At 42.7% G+C, this 14,650-nt stretch overlaps 1 protein-coding gene across 3 annotated transcripts in view; it reads left to right on the top strand.

Annotated features, from left to right (window-relative positions):
- Positions 1-14,650, top strand: part of TSGA10 (testis specific 10) — a 79,000-nt gene that overhangs the window by 42,247 nt on the left and 22,103 nt on the right. For all 3 annotated transcript variants that reach the window (XM_032765397.2, XM_032765393.2, XM_075061066.1), the window contains 7 exons: positions 300-355; positions 2,665-2,833; positions 4,644-4,754; positions 5,565-5,750; positions 7,168-7,377; positions 9,375-9,577; positions 9,939-10,043. In XM_032765397.2, coding sequence (XP_032621288.1) covers positions 300-355; positions 2,665-2,833; positions 4,644-4,754; positions 5,565-5,750; positions 7,168-7,377; positions 9,375-9,577; positions 9,939-10,043 — 1,040 coding nt within the window. The remainder of the gene's footprint in view (positions 1-299; positions 356-2,664; positions 2,834-4,643; positions 4,755-5,564; positions 5,751-7,167; positions 7,378-9,374; positions 9,578-9,938; positions 10,044-14,650) is intronic.

The raw sequence follows: 14,650 nt of genomic DNA, 5'->3' as shown, positions 1-14,650 counted from the left end.
CTGCAGAAGTTAATATTATTGGTTCCTCCACTCTCCAGTGGCAAGTAGGTGATTAGACTTTTACAAGTCCTGGCCAAGTCAAAGTACTGTATACTATTGGCATAGTGATTCTCTGTAAAATGCATGGTGAAGTTTTGCAAAAACAGAATGAGTTTCAATGTAGACAATTACATCAAGCACTGAAATACTGAAGAGCTATCTGAGCCAGAAGAAAAGCAGTATTTCTGATTTTGCTCAATCCTTTTCATTTATTAACTGGGGAGAAACAGGTTTACTGAACTTTTTAATCTCTTTTCAAGGAAGAGACCATTTCAGGTTTGAAGGATCTCATTTCTGAGATGGAGCAATCATCAAAGTAAGTCTCAGATTCCAATTACAGCATCATAGTCTGACTACTATAAAATCCGTGAAAATATTGCATTGTTAGCCTAGTGTGGCAAATGCTATTATGGTGGGTCCCATGCTTTTTCTTTGCATGATGGGTCAGGGCGCCACCTCTTGCCTCTATTCTTGGGTGTCGATGGTTCCACTAGTGCCCTGATGGGGGAGGAGGGAAGGGACTCGGGCCCACCCTCTACTCCGGGTCCCAGCCCAAGGGCCCTATGGACAGTGACTAAGCACTTGAAGCTATAATTCTTTCTCCTGGGCTAGCTCCTGTACTTTCCCCTTCAGCTTCTCAGACTTCCCGACTTCTCTCCCCTTGGGTAAGGTTTCTCTCGGTCCTCTGCGCCTGGGGAATTCCCCTGCTCTGCTTGAGCAGGGTTTCTCTTCCCCTGGTGCTCTGATCCTCTGGTCAACAACAGTACTCCTTCAAACTACAGTCAGCTCTTCCCCTCTCTCATCTGACTGAAGCAGGGGTTTTTATTAGGCTTCTGGCAGGGTCTTATTTGGCTCCAGATGCTCTAATTAACCTGTAGTAACCTCTCCTCAGTCCATAGGCACCAACTTTTCCCGGCGCTGGTGGGTGCTCGAGCCACTGCCTGACTCCATCCCCACCCCTGCCCTGCCCCCATTCCAACCTATTCCCCAAAGTCTCTGCCCCCTCCCTGCCCTGTTGGACTCCTTCCTGAAATCCCTGCCCTGGCCTTGCCTCTTCCCCGCCTCTTCCCCTGAGCGCTCTGCATTCCTGCTCCTTCCCTCCCTCCCAGTGCTTGCCGTGTGAAACAGTTGTTTCTCGGCAGCAAGCACTTGGAGCTAGGGGGAGAAGCAGGGATGCGGCACGCTCAGGGGAGGAGGTGCAGGTGAGCTAGGGTGGGGAATTTTTCCCTGTGGGTGCTTCAGCCCCGGAGCACCCACGGAGTTGGCACCTATGCCTCAGTACACAGGAATTAAGGCTCTGATCATCCTGGGACCTCCCATCTATCACTGTCCTGTTGCCTTCTGGCCCAGTTGTATGACATACCCTCCTCCCCAGCTCAACACCACGGTTTTGGGCTACTCAGGATGAGAGGCAATGCTGTCACAAAAGGCCATCAGTGTTGCTGTGTTGGCTTTCAGGCCTATGCTTTACCTGGAAATGGAAGGGTTGCAGGGATAGGAACCATCTAGTCACTCTTGCATTCTTCTCCTTGTTTTTGTGCATCCACTGGAGCGGGGCGTGGTGCGTCACTTGGGTGAACCGCCGCCTCAGTAGGTAGTATCAGAGAGTCTTCATAGCTCATTTAACCGCCAGACATTCCTTTACGACGATGGCTTACTGTTGCTCCCTGGGGAGGAGTTTCTGGCTGGGGTGCAGGATTGGGTGCTCATCCTCCGCACCATCTGTGAAAGGATGGCCCCTAGCTCTACATCCAAGGCATCCATCTGTAGGAGGAATTCCTTCTCGAAGTCTGGGGCTATGAGCACTGGATGACTGTAAAGGGTCATCCTTAAAATCTGTGAATGCTTCTTCTGCCACATCAGTCCACTTTACAATATCTGGGCCATGAGCTTTTATCAGGTCCATCAATGGCCAGGCTCTTGTGGCAAAGTGAGGGATGAATCTGCGATAGTACCCTCCATCCCTAAAAATGCTCTGACTTGCTTTTTGAAGACAAGTCAGGGCCAACCGTGTATTGCCTCTACTTTGTTCCATTGGGGTTTCAACAAGCCCCTTCCTACTACGTACCCGAGGTATCTGACTCGGCTAGCCCCACCACACTGTTGGGAGGGTTGGCAGTGAGGCTGATCTGTCTAAGGGCATCTAGCACTGCTTCTAATTTTCCGAAGTGCGTCTCTCAGTCAGGGCTATGGATGACTATGTCATCCAAATAGGCAGCGGCATACTTGGCGTGGGGTCGTAGTAATTTGTCCATTAGTCTTTGGAATGTTGTGGGGGCCCGTGGAGTCTGAAAGGGAGGGCGGTGTATTGGAAGAGGTTGTCAACTAGAGAGAAAGTGTTTTTCTTGGCATCCTCGGGCAGGGGGATTTGCCAGTAGCCTTTCTTCAGGTCCTTCTGCTCTTTGGCTCTGTTGTATCACACTAGCCACTGAAATCAAAATGTGTTAACAAATAAATTATTTGTAGTTTACTACCTTATTAAATGTGACTTTCTATTTTATAACTGTTTTTGTTTAATGTTTATTTGTGAACTCATTCACTCCTTGGAAATATATCGCTCTTGTTAGGCTAATTATTATTGTTATATTGCAATATTTATTACATCCTGTCTTATATGCTGCATAGACAGTCTACTGAAGCTCTATGCGTCTGTGAGGAGGATATCACCAGATTGCGTCAACAACTGGATGAAACGAATGATGAACTTGCTCAGACTGGCAGGGACAGAGAATCATTAGCTCAGGAGAATGACAGGTTGCAGGAGCAACTTCATAGAGTTAAGAAGGAAAATCAGGTATATCTATGTACAGAAACCTAGGCTGAAAGGTAAAATTGCATATTTCCCAAAGTGTTGCATGTAATTTCTGTGCTATTACATGCAAAAGAAGTAAACTCAGATCTGCTGATTGGTTTCTAATCTCAGCTCTGTCCTGTCTGTCCTGTTTTCTCCTACACCTCATCTGCAAATGGTGTGAAATAAGTTTCTAGGTCAGGGATTCTCAATTTTTTTCATAGGGTGGATCACAGAGAGGTAACTTGAGGAGCCACTACACCAATTGCTTACATGGAAAAGTAATTTAAGAATGTATTTGGTATTTTAGTTGTCTTTTAGGTGACAAATGTTTTGTCCTTTCAAAAATAAGTATTACACTATCCTCTTTCTTTCTTTCCCTCCCAAGTGTTCTGTTCCTTTATCTCCTCTTCTTTCTTGCACATGCTTCTCTCATGTATGGTTATCTTCTCCCCTGTTGTCCTCTTCGCTCTGCAGATGCTTTTCTGCAACTTGGTTCACTGTTCTGGGCATGTTGCCCAGTCACTTGGTGTTCTCTTTTCTCTCATATCTTGAACGTTTTATTCTTTTCTCTTGTTTACATTCTTTTTTTTATTTACAGTATTTATATCCCTAGGAAGAGAGCCCAACCTATGTGCATGTCTGTTTCTCCAGGAAGCTCAGTTATCCTCCTCTTCATCATCATTTTGTTCCTCTGCCTCCATCCGTTCTTCTTCTTCTTCATCATCATTCTCTTCCTCCTCCCTGCTTTTGTCTTGTTCCTCAAAGTCTGCCGCCTTGTTTTTGTCTTTCCTTGCTTCTTTCTTGCCTTTTTGCTCATGCCTGTAAACTTCCAATGATTCCTTTAAAGGGGCTATGAATCTCTGGAACTCCATTTCCTCCATGGCTGAGAAGACATCTCCAGCATTCAGTGTTTTCCTCTTCCCCTTCACTGCAAAGTTATTTTTGCTTGTGCTAGATAGCTTTGATAGATAGGAGCTGAAGGAGGCTCCTGTTTCCTCTTCTCTTCTTAAGTAGCAGTGGTTTAACGTAGGCCTAATCTGCCCACGGGAGAAATTGCATCGATTTAAATATATTTCCAAATTGATTTTGTTAAATTAGTGCAACCCCTCCTTCTGTGGACATTCTTAAACAGCTGTGTTATTAGTGTTATTAATAGGTGTAATTTCTATGTGTAGACCAACTGACAGCAAAGCTTGCTGCTACTTTTACTTTTACAAGGCTCCAAGTTTTTCTTTGCAGTGATTAGTCAGGATGCCTGTGGAAGCAGTTGAAAGTAAGGAAGAAAGCCATCATTGTGTAATCGGTTAACTTTTATTGGACCAGCAGGAAGTGCTTTGTAGCTTTAATCATTTTGCTCTTGCCCTATGGAACAGTTTCATCCTGGACTGTGTCTCACAAATAAATCAAAACCTTTTAAAATCCTATCAAAGAGCTGACCTCTTTTCCCCTCCCTTTTTGCTGAAGAGCTTTAGCACCAGTTACCTCTGCACCCTTTTATAAATCATTGTTTTTGTCTAACATTAGCCAGCTGTTTTTTTCAGAATATTGTTTTGTAACAGATTCAAATGTCCTCTTACAACTTTTTATAAAAGTTAATCTGAAGATTAACTAGAAGTCTAATCATCATGTTAATATTTTTCTGTGTGTTTGCACAGCTGAAATGTTTGTTTATAATTTTTTGCAACTTTTAATCATAAAAAAAACTATGCATCAAAGCAGTATTCACTATTTACCTGCTAGTAAAATGGAATAAGAAACTAAAGGCATAAAGAGTCTTAACCGTGTGGAAAAACTGTATCTTTCTTCACAGATTCTACACCAAAAACTTGCGAAGTGTCAGAATGAGCTTGATGATATGAAGTTGAAAGCGCAGGATTCAAGCTCAGATATTGCCAGATTGAGGAGCACATTGAAATCTATAGTAAGTGTTTGTATGTAGGTGAGACAGATAGAAGAAGCTACACAGGTAACAAAAGCTGAGTTGCAGTTTTACTTCTTTTGCATTAGGCAAGCAAGGAAGAAGTGTACTTTACTGTTTTTTGTGGTTCAGGTTTTTTTAAAGTTTATAACATGGGGTACTATATGATGCAGGGACTGGGTGTCTTGTATCTCCAGGTCATTGGTTTAATACCAGATTGGATCAATAGTGACTGAAATGTAGCATCTAATCACTGTCCAGGGACTTTTGTGAATGCTTCAACTCAATCACCTGTGTGTCTCCATTGTTTTGGGGAGTGCTGTACACAACAGAATGGGCACACAACTCCCATTAGTAATAGTGCTGACACTAGTCCATGAAGTGATAACAATTCACCCCATTTTTTTCTCACTATGAACTATTCCAAGCATATTTCAATAATATCTATAAATGTTAAAACTTGTAACTTAATGGTATTTCTAGGATTTAGTATACTGAGTTGAAAATCATTTATCTGCAGGAATAGGGAATTATTCCAATCATTTGTGTCTGTCCAGGAATTTTTAATTTAAAACATGAATGAAGCATATCACTGTATTGAAGAAATTCATTTTTATCTTTTAACTTAAAAATGCAGCTAATGGATAGATGTAAGCAGATACAAAACATTCTGCCTCTTGAGAAATCTGTTATTTGATATCTTGGCTGAAAGGGCACTCTTTGTGTCATCCCTGTAGATACTATGCTTCCTATATTTATTTTGTCCTACTTAATGCAGAAGATCAGTTTAAAAAATCAGATCCTGTATTTTAGGAGAGAGAGAACTGTGAACTTTCAGAGAACTACCACAGAGCCAATGAACAGGCAGAAAGCTGGGAAACAAAATTCCACCAAGCGGAAGGAGATTGCAGCTCTGTCCGATTGATGCTCCTCAATACAGAGTCTGAGAGCCGCAGGCTGAAAGAAAGAATGGAATCCCTTGAAATAGAGATTGAGCAAGTAAGGTGGCACAGTATCTTAAAAAATCACCCTAATCTAAACAATGCCTGGCAATATCTTAACTCTGCAATTGTTTAAAGATTTGGTATAATACCTACTTCTACTGCAAAGACAGGTGGGATAAAAGACACAATTTTATGAAGAATCCTGGACTGTGTTGTATCTTGTAGTAGCATGGGTTGGAATTCTGTTAGCCACTGATTTAGGAGGCTGTTGATGGAATTTAGATTCCTAAGTGCCTAATTCCTATTTGAAAATGAGTTTTAGGTTCCTGAATCAGTTAGGAGTTGCAATGCTGAGTGTAGCAACATCTAAATACGTTTAACAATGTGGGACCAAATGTTTGGGTGATCCAGTAAAACTGGGACAAAATCTCAGTTCCACTAGAACCGGCCAGGACACTGGCACTGCCTCCTCAGATTGGGACATACCCATGGGTGGCAGCTCGCATAGGCTGGGGGAGGCTGTGCTTCCCCAAACAGCCAGGTGTGGCCCCACCCTGCTGCTCCCTTTGTGCAGTGGCTCCAGTCCTCCTCCAGCCCCCCAGTGCTCCGGATGGGGAGGCTGTGACAGCGCGCTGCCTGCCCTCCCACACTCTGGGACTAAGGGGACTGGGCTGCCCATCCTCCCAAGCTGGGGAGCCTGTGGCCATGTGCCTTGCTGGTGCTAGGGAGCAAGCCTGGGGCAGGACTGGGCCATTGGCTGCACTGAGGGGGACCCTCTGGACTCTGGGAGTGGAAGGGGCAGGGCCTCAGGCGGGCGGAAGGGGCGAGGCTGAGAGCTAGCCTCCCTGAGCCAGCGGTTCACGCACTGCCCATGGACATATCTGGTAAACCAGGATGTGCTTGCCCTAAACAAGGATGTTAGTGAGAAGACCTGTGGCTGTTATCTTGGGAATGCTTCTTTGGTGTGATTTTTTTTTTGGTCACTTCCATAGGAGTGTCTCATTTTACAAGTGACAGCAATGTAAGTATTACTCACAATATCTGAATAGTCATTGATTATTTTTTTTCCTTTTCAGTCTGTTTTCTATACATAGAAAGACGGGATTTATTTTATTGTTCAGATAAGTGATTCTATTATGAAACTGAATGTAGGGCTGAAAGCAGAATTTTGAAGATATCCACTCCACAAATAGGGATTCCAAGTTGTCAGTGACAACTTTAGGATCAGAAACAAAATTGTTTTTTTTTTAGTTATTCGATACAAGGGGTGTGAAAAGTTTATTTTAAAACTTGCTCTAGAATCTTTCAGGAATTCTGACATTTTACAAAAGAATGTGCATTTTTTTTTCATTTTTCATAAGAAGTTTCTCAAAAACAGTATGGATTGTTTTCTAATCAGATCAGGTTTTTGGATAGTGTTAAATAATTTTCAGTACAAATTGTTACTTAACTTAGACCATTTGTTTTGGCAGCACTTAACAACAGAAAAAGCCTACAAGTCACAGATTTCTACCATAAACAAGTCTCTTATGAAAATGGAAGAGGAGCTTCAGAATGTGCATTTGGAGAAAGTCTCCATTCTTGCAGATCTCACCTCTACACAAGAGCTTTGTATTAAATTAGACTCTAGCAAAGAGCTACTAAATCGGCAACTAAACTCTACAGCACAAGAAGTAGAAAGGGTATGTAAAATATGTACTGGAAGAGCAGTTTATTTGTGAAAATTACATTTCAGTTTATAAGAGAGAGAATTTTTTTTGGTGCCTTGGGTCTAAATTTTCAAAAGGACTGGTGATGACTTGAAACATGTCCAAAGGTTTTCAGAGGGAGGATACTCTGAAAATACAATACTTTGTGAAAATCAGATCCCTTTGAGGTGTCTTAAATTGGACACCTCAGAAATTGAGGCAGCTACAATCACTAGTCACTTATGATAATGTGAGCCTTGGATTTTAAATCTGTACACCTGGTGTCATCTTCCTTTGGAGTAGCTGGCTGCTAACACAGAAGTTTCCCAGAAGGAATGTTGAGATGCCCAAACTTGACTCTTGTAGGATGTAGAGTATAGGCTGTCTTGCCCAGTAGGTTATTTAGTATGCTTGATAATTATATATGTTTCTGTTGGCCTTGATTTTTCACAAGCATTGTGAAGTTAAAGTTGGTGATAGACAAACTTCAAAAGCTTCAGTTTGGATAAGCTCTGAAGAATATGGACACTTATTCATACTACTCAAATATTTTCGGTATAATTCCTCCTCTGTGTCATTCCCTGTTTCCACCTTTCTTTATTTTTGTTTTTATCCCTCCTCCCAACACCACTAAATCATTCCTCTTTTCCTTCCTGACTTCCAGCATTCTCCTTTATCTTTCTTCTCCTCCATAACAGACCAGCTACCTTTTGAAGATAACATTGTGAGGTCTGGTAGTTTCTTTGCTGGACTATAGGTCAATAGTTCTAGTCAAATCTTGCATGTTCTGCAGGCTTTTCATATCATAAGTGTGGAGTACATTCTGAGATGCTTCTGATGGGGATGCTTGCTTTCTTTCTGTCTGTCTATCTGTGAGGGTAGGTAGCACAACTGCAAATTTATATCTAAGTTTGATATCCAGCACATTGTCATAGCAGAGAGCTGGGTGAATGTCCTTCAGGCCCCCGCAAAAGAACAAAGTGGACACTCAGATATGATGTGCAGGAGAAACCTTATACTGTATGACGGGAGTAGTCAATTATTTCTGGTCAAGGTCCAAACTCCAGAGAAAATAATAATATTTAAAAAGATAATGATAATAAGTAAATAAAAAGATTTTGGGGTCTGTTCAAAAGCATCTGGCAGTCTAGATTAGTAGATCCCTATGAAGATACAAAATTTGTATCAGCATCCAATCCACAATTCACAAAAATGGTCTGTGGATATAATGCGGATAGCTGCGGATTTGCAGGACTCTACGGATTAGGCCTGTGGTCTGCCTACTGACTATCCGCTCTATATTAGGTCTTACTGAAGCTGTCTGAGATGTAATGTGAGATTACCAGACTTGCTGGATCCTTCCATGAGCTCATCAAGTAGGAGGGCTGTTAGTGATTGTGGGGAGAGAGAAAAGTTCCAGAAAAGAAGGAAGCAACTTGAATGTATATTAGATTCTGAGAAGTGTTTTTGGAGGAAGGACAGAAGTTGGGAAACTGTCTGTAGCTTTGCACACTGTTTAACATACACATTACACAAAGCTATGTGTACTCTGCCACACGGGCCCCTACTTTCTATAGCATTCCATTGCAAAAATCAGCAGCAAATTGGAAATTCTATGGCAGCATGAAGTATATTCAAAATTGGAAATTTGTGTGAATTAAAGTGATCATGAATAATACTGTTACTACAGTATTGCTCATATTACAGTATGCCTTATACCATTTATTTCATATTAAGTTTATGCTGTTTCCAAACGTTCAGTTTTCAGTGTGCTGCAGATTTTTGTATTGACCTATATAGAACTGCATTGGAAAAGTTATTGAGGGGAGAGGGAACTGGAGTTTTTGACTGTTGGGTAGTAGAAAGTTGGACATTTGAGACCTGGAAAGGTTTCAGCAGCCATCCTAATTTTAAATTAATACAGTTTATTAAAGAATGGTCAACAAGCTAAATGGGTATAAATGGAAAACCTGTAAATCTTTGTCTTTCAGCTGCAGACTGAATGGGAGTCTTCTCGTTCTGAAGTAGAACTCCTGAGGAAACAACTAGCTAATGAAAGAATCTCTATGAAAAACCTGGAATCTTTGCTGGTGTCCAACCGAGAGAAAGAATTTCAGTCTCAGATAGCCAAACAAGAAAAGGAATCTGAAATTCAGCTTCTTAAAGAGCAGCTTTCTCTGGCTGAGAATAAACTGTGAGTAAATGACCAAGAGATAAAACTATTTGATTATCTGAGCAGAAGTGATTTTTGTCTCTCTTCGGGAGTTATATACATCTATTGGTTATTTACTTGTATTTTTGAGCAGTTAGAGCACCTGAATAACTTCTTAAAAATGGAAGAAGTCCAAGAGCTGATGCCTGCTTTTGATTCAGCAGCTGTACCATACAATATGTTTCCCCTTTAGATTTTTATTTAACTCCTTTGAAAAACTGTTTATGTGAACTGCACTCTAATGCTGCCCTTGATAACTAATCAGTTGTGTATATTGATATATTTGGAAGGTTATAATCACCCCTTTTTTCTGAATCAAATGACAGTTTTATGTACTTTACAGTGCTATCCAGAGTCGAGATTTTGCTCAGCTCAGAAATACAACAACTCAGCTAGAGTCTGAGCTAGATATCACCAAAAGGCAGCTGGGGACAGAGCGCTTTGAAAGGCAAGTGTATGTTTTTGTACTACTCCTAATTCCCCATATTATTTCAGATGAAGTATAATATAGTAGTTAGACTAATTTAGTTAGACCAATTGAGAAGAAAGATGGCCAAGTATTTAAGGTAATACTCTGGGATATGGATTCAATGCTTGTGTACTGCCACAGTGTAATTTAATTTAATTTAATTTAATTTAATTTAATTAATTAATTAAAGGCAGTCAAATCAAGGTCTGTGTTTATTTTGATACTGAGGCCACAGAAAAATCTGCAAAAATTTAATTTAAAATCTGGAAAATGTTAGTTGAAAAACTGTTACCCGTAATGCTCCTATAGATGTGTAAAATAGATCAGATTGTAACACTTGTATCCTAATGGATCAATACCAGTACTTTTCAAACAAAACAACCTCCTAACAGTTCTCAGTTGCTTTCCTTCAATGCCCTCCCCACCTTTACTTTGGAAGTGCTAGCTAACCTGAGTAAAGATAGTCGAAAGGAGAAGAAAGAGAGAAAGAGGAAAAAGGAGGGCGGAGGAGAGGAGGGCTAGAGAAAGAAGAGTAGGAAAGTGAAGAGGAGGAGGAAAGGAGTTAAATGTAATGGGGATATAGAGGGGTTGGGAAGGAATACAAGAAATTCTGAAGTATTTTGAAAAAGATTCACCAGCTTCTCCTATAGAGAAATGTGTGGAAAATAAGAGTTGTCAACCTTTTAATATTATTTTATTTTATCTCTTTATAAAACTGACCATGGGCAATACATTTTCAAAACACTCAGTCACGGGTTAACCTCATTTTTAAATTGAAAACAAAGGGGAACAGAACTGACTTTTATTACTTTTGCTGATACTACAGTAGTAAAACATGTCTTGAATATACCTGTTATCTTTTGATTTGGGAACACGAGCTTGCCACACAAAGAAACTTAGAAACGTCTCAGAAATCCACAGTCCTTGGTTGTGATAAATATCAGTATAGTAATAAAAGGCTTCTGATAAGACACATAGGTTTATTTAAATTCATTTGTGTAAACAATGACAACATATCTAGTTATGCAGTTGTATCATGTGCCTCAGCTATCTGAAACAATATTGATATTCTTGCATAATTTCACTTTCTGAAGTCAGTTTTTGTTGTTCTAGAACAGTGGTGCCTATAATTTTCCTGTCACATCTCCTCCTCTCACCTCAGTAAGGAATCTGTCCACACCTCCCCTCCATACTGCACAACTGGCTCAGCAGAGGAGCTGGGGCTGAAGGTGGAGCTGAGGGCAGAACTGGGGATGGGAAAGGAGCTGGGGCGAGAGGCAGAGCTAGCCTGGGAGTGGAGAGGGAATGAGAGCAGAGCTGGGCTGGAATTGGACAGGGAACAGAGTGGAGCTGGGGATGGAGCTGGGCTGAGCAAAGGGCAGAGTGGAGGTGGAGTGGAGCTGTGGCTGGGGTTGGAGCTGGGCTGGGGTGGAACAAGGGGTGGAGTGAAGCTGCATCTAGGGCCAGAGCTGGGCTGGGGGCAGAGCAGGAAGTGAAGCAAAGTGCAGCTGGTGACAGAGCTGAGTAGAGGCAGAGAGGGGCTGGGTAGTGCTTGCTCCCTGCCCCATGTCAGGACTGGCCTGGGGACCAGTATGCACCCCCCTGAATGTTCCTCCATGCTCTCCTAGGGGGACATGCCCCACAATTTGGGGTCCACTGTTCTAGAAGACATTATAATTTGATAAAATGAGGATAGTATGGTAAACTAGCCCTTAATACAGTTATTCTGAGTTTTCCTAGAGTCCATAATTCTGAACCTGTGCTGTATCAATCAGAATCTTTGCTTTAATAAATCATTTTGTGAACAACATACTTCCAATATCTGTCTAATACTGTTTTATATTGCATTAAGCTACCGGTGTGTTCTGTTCCTTGTGTATCACAGCCAGCATTATATTTTATATCAGGAAATCCTGACTTTTGGCAACAGTAAAGTGAATAGAATAACGTTTGGGCTCTATAATATTTTTCATAAGCCAGACAATTAAGTAAGTATATTGCATTGTCTGTAGGGAACTGGAGCAGCCATTATGTGCTCTGCAATAGCTCTTGCAGAACCCCGAGGAATGCAAGAAAGAGAACATTAGCCAAGAGAGAGATTCGGATTACCCTCACTATTATGGAATTTTTAGCTTTGGTCTGAGGAACCACCAGAGCAATGCAAAAGAATCTTCTGCTTAGTATTTCTTCTAGCAGATAAATATTTCTGATAGTGCAGAACAATTTCTCTTTAGTGCATTGGGTATGTGTCTTAGCCTTGTGCAGATGATGTGGAAAAAGCTGACATACTCCATGCTTTTTTTGCCTCAGTCTTCACAGACAAGGTCAGCTCCCAGACTGCTGTACTGGGCAACATAGTGTGGGGAGGAGGTGAGCAGCCCTCAGTGGTGAAAGAACAGGTTAAGGACTGTTTAGAAAGCTGGACATGCACAAGTCCCTGGGTCCAGATCTAATGCATCCAAGGGTGCTGAGGGAATTGGCTGATGTGATTGCAGAGCCATTGGCCATTATCTTTGAAAATTTATGGCAATCGGGGGAGGTCCTGGATGATTGGGAAAAGGCAAATATAGTGCCCATCTTTAAAAAAGAGAAGAAAGAGAACCCAGGGAACTACAGACCCATCAGCCTCATTTCAGTCCCCGGCAAAATCATGGAGCAGGTCCTCAAGGAATCCATTTTGAAGCACTTAAAGTAGAGGAAGGTGATCAGGAACAGTCAATATGGATTCACCAAGGGCAAGTCATGCCTGACCAACATGATTGCCTTCTCTGATGAGATAACTGTGGATATGGGGAAAACAGTAGATGCGATAGGTCTTGATGTTAGCAAAGCTTTCGATACGGTCTCCCTCAGTATTCTTGCTAGCAAGTTAAAGAAGTATGGATTGGATGAATGGACTAGAAGGTGGTGTGATGGGGCAAGGCCAGATGGCTACGGTAAAGTACTGAGAAACAGGTATGTTAGCCTCAGGCTAAACAAATCCCCTAGGACCATGGTAACCAAATGGCAGTTGCTCCAGGTTAATCAAGGCACCTGGAGCCAATTAAGACCTGTCTAGAAGGCAGTGGAGATAGCTACTTTAATTAGAACACCTGCAGCCAATCAGGGCAGGCTAATCAGACTTCAATACAGAAGCATCCTAAGGATTTAAAAAGGAGTCGTCACGTTCCTGTCAGGCAGGAGGAGCTAGAGGGAAGACGCGTGATGTGAGTGAGACTGGGGAGCAAGACGGCCAAGGAGTTTGAGAGTAGTAGAGCCTGTACTAGCTATGGAGGATTGACAGGAGGACAAAGTGTATACTCACCCCGGAGTAAAGGTCCATCTAGTAGATGGTGTTAGGTAAAGAAGGGTGTAGCGAGTAAGGGTAACTAATGGGAAGTAGCTTAGGAGCAGGATGTAGCTGTCAACACCCTGTTACAAAAGGCTACTATAGACCGCTGCTAAATCCATAGGGAGCCATGGGCTAGGAACCCAGTAGATATAGGCAGGCGCCTGGGTTCCCCCCAAACCCCAACTCAGAATGCAGACAAGCCAGGAGGAGCTGGATCCCAGACTGTGGGGAGAGTCACTGAGCGCGGTGGCTAGCCAAATCTGCCAATCATGCGCCAGTACCCACAAGGTAGATGAGGACTTTGTCACACTATGTATGAAGGTACTTTGTCACCAACTGGAAATGTCAGGGGTGGGATTTGGTGTGCACAGCGCTGCAGAAGAAAGCAGGATTTAGTATTTTTTTGACCACATATAGAAGGGACTTAGTAACGGCATGTAGATTAAAGCATGCTGTGCGGCAGCAGAGGCTACCGTGTCCACGCAGCGGCCCAACAGGACCGAGCAGTGCAAGGCCTGGCACGCACCGGAGGACTAAATCCACCTGCTGATGGACCAGGCTTCTCAAGATCAGCTATGTTGCGTGGCATACTACCCACTCGCTCATAGCCATGGTACCCAAACCCTTACTAGCACCCTGTTCCTTGGCTCGGCGCAGATGGAGCTGCGGCTTACGTCGAGAATATCTCACGGCCAGCTAAGTGGCGTGCAGAAGCTGACGGGTTTTCCCGACGGTTGACTCTCGTATCGATACTCTTTCTTGTTTCTCCCGGTTTGTGCTGTATAGTCTTACGGGCGAGTGGTAAGATGTCTCATCAATCGAGAGATCGTCCCACTCCAGAGACATCTATTTGCTCACGTCTTGGACCACTCATTCTCCTTGCACCTACAACTTTCTGTGATGCGTGGCGCACACCAGAAGACGACTCCCCCTCTACCATGAATCTGCGGCTTGCGATACGGGACGTTGAACAGCATAACATACTCCACCCAGCTTTGCAGTGAAGCCATCCCTGGACGGATCTCGAGGCAGACCCTAGCTCTGCTTTTCTCAGCTCGGGGGATCGCACTAGGCCTATATTAGGCCCCCACCGCTGAGAAATTCACTTTACACAGCCTAATAACCTTCTTGACAATTCAAGTCTTACGCTGCGTCTCAACGAATCCTGTGCCATAACAGGTGCGGTTCTCCATCTACTCGGTGTAACTAGTACGCGAGTGGGCAAGGCTGCTTGCCGAGACAAGTTATACAGGCA

This window comes from Chelonoidis abingdonii, chromosome 1 (genome assembly GCF_003597395.2).
Source record: "Chelonoidis abingdonii isolate Lonesome George chromosome 1, CheloAbing_2.0, whole genome shotgun sequence".
Taxonomy (NCBI): domain Eukaryota; kingdom Metazoa; phylum Chordata; order Testudines; family Testudinidae; genus Chelonoidis; species Chelonoidis abingdonii.
Note: the sequence above shows the minus strand (reverse complement) of the source record. Positions and strands in the feature narration are given on the sequence as shown.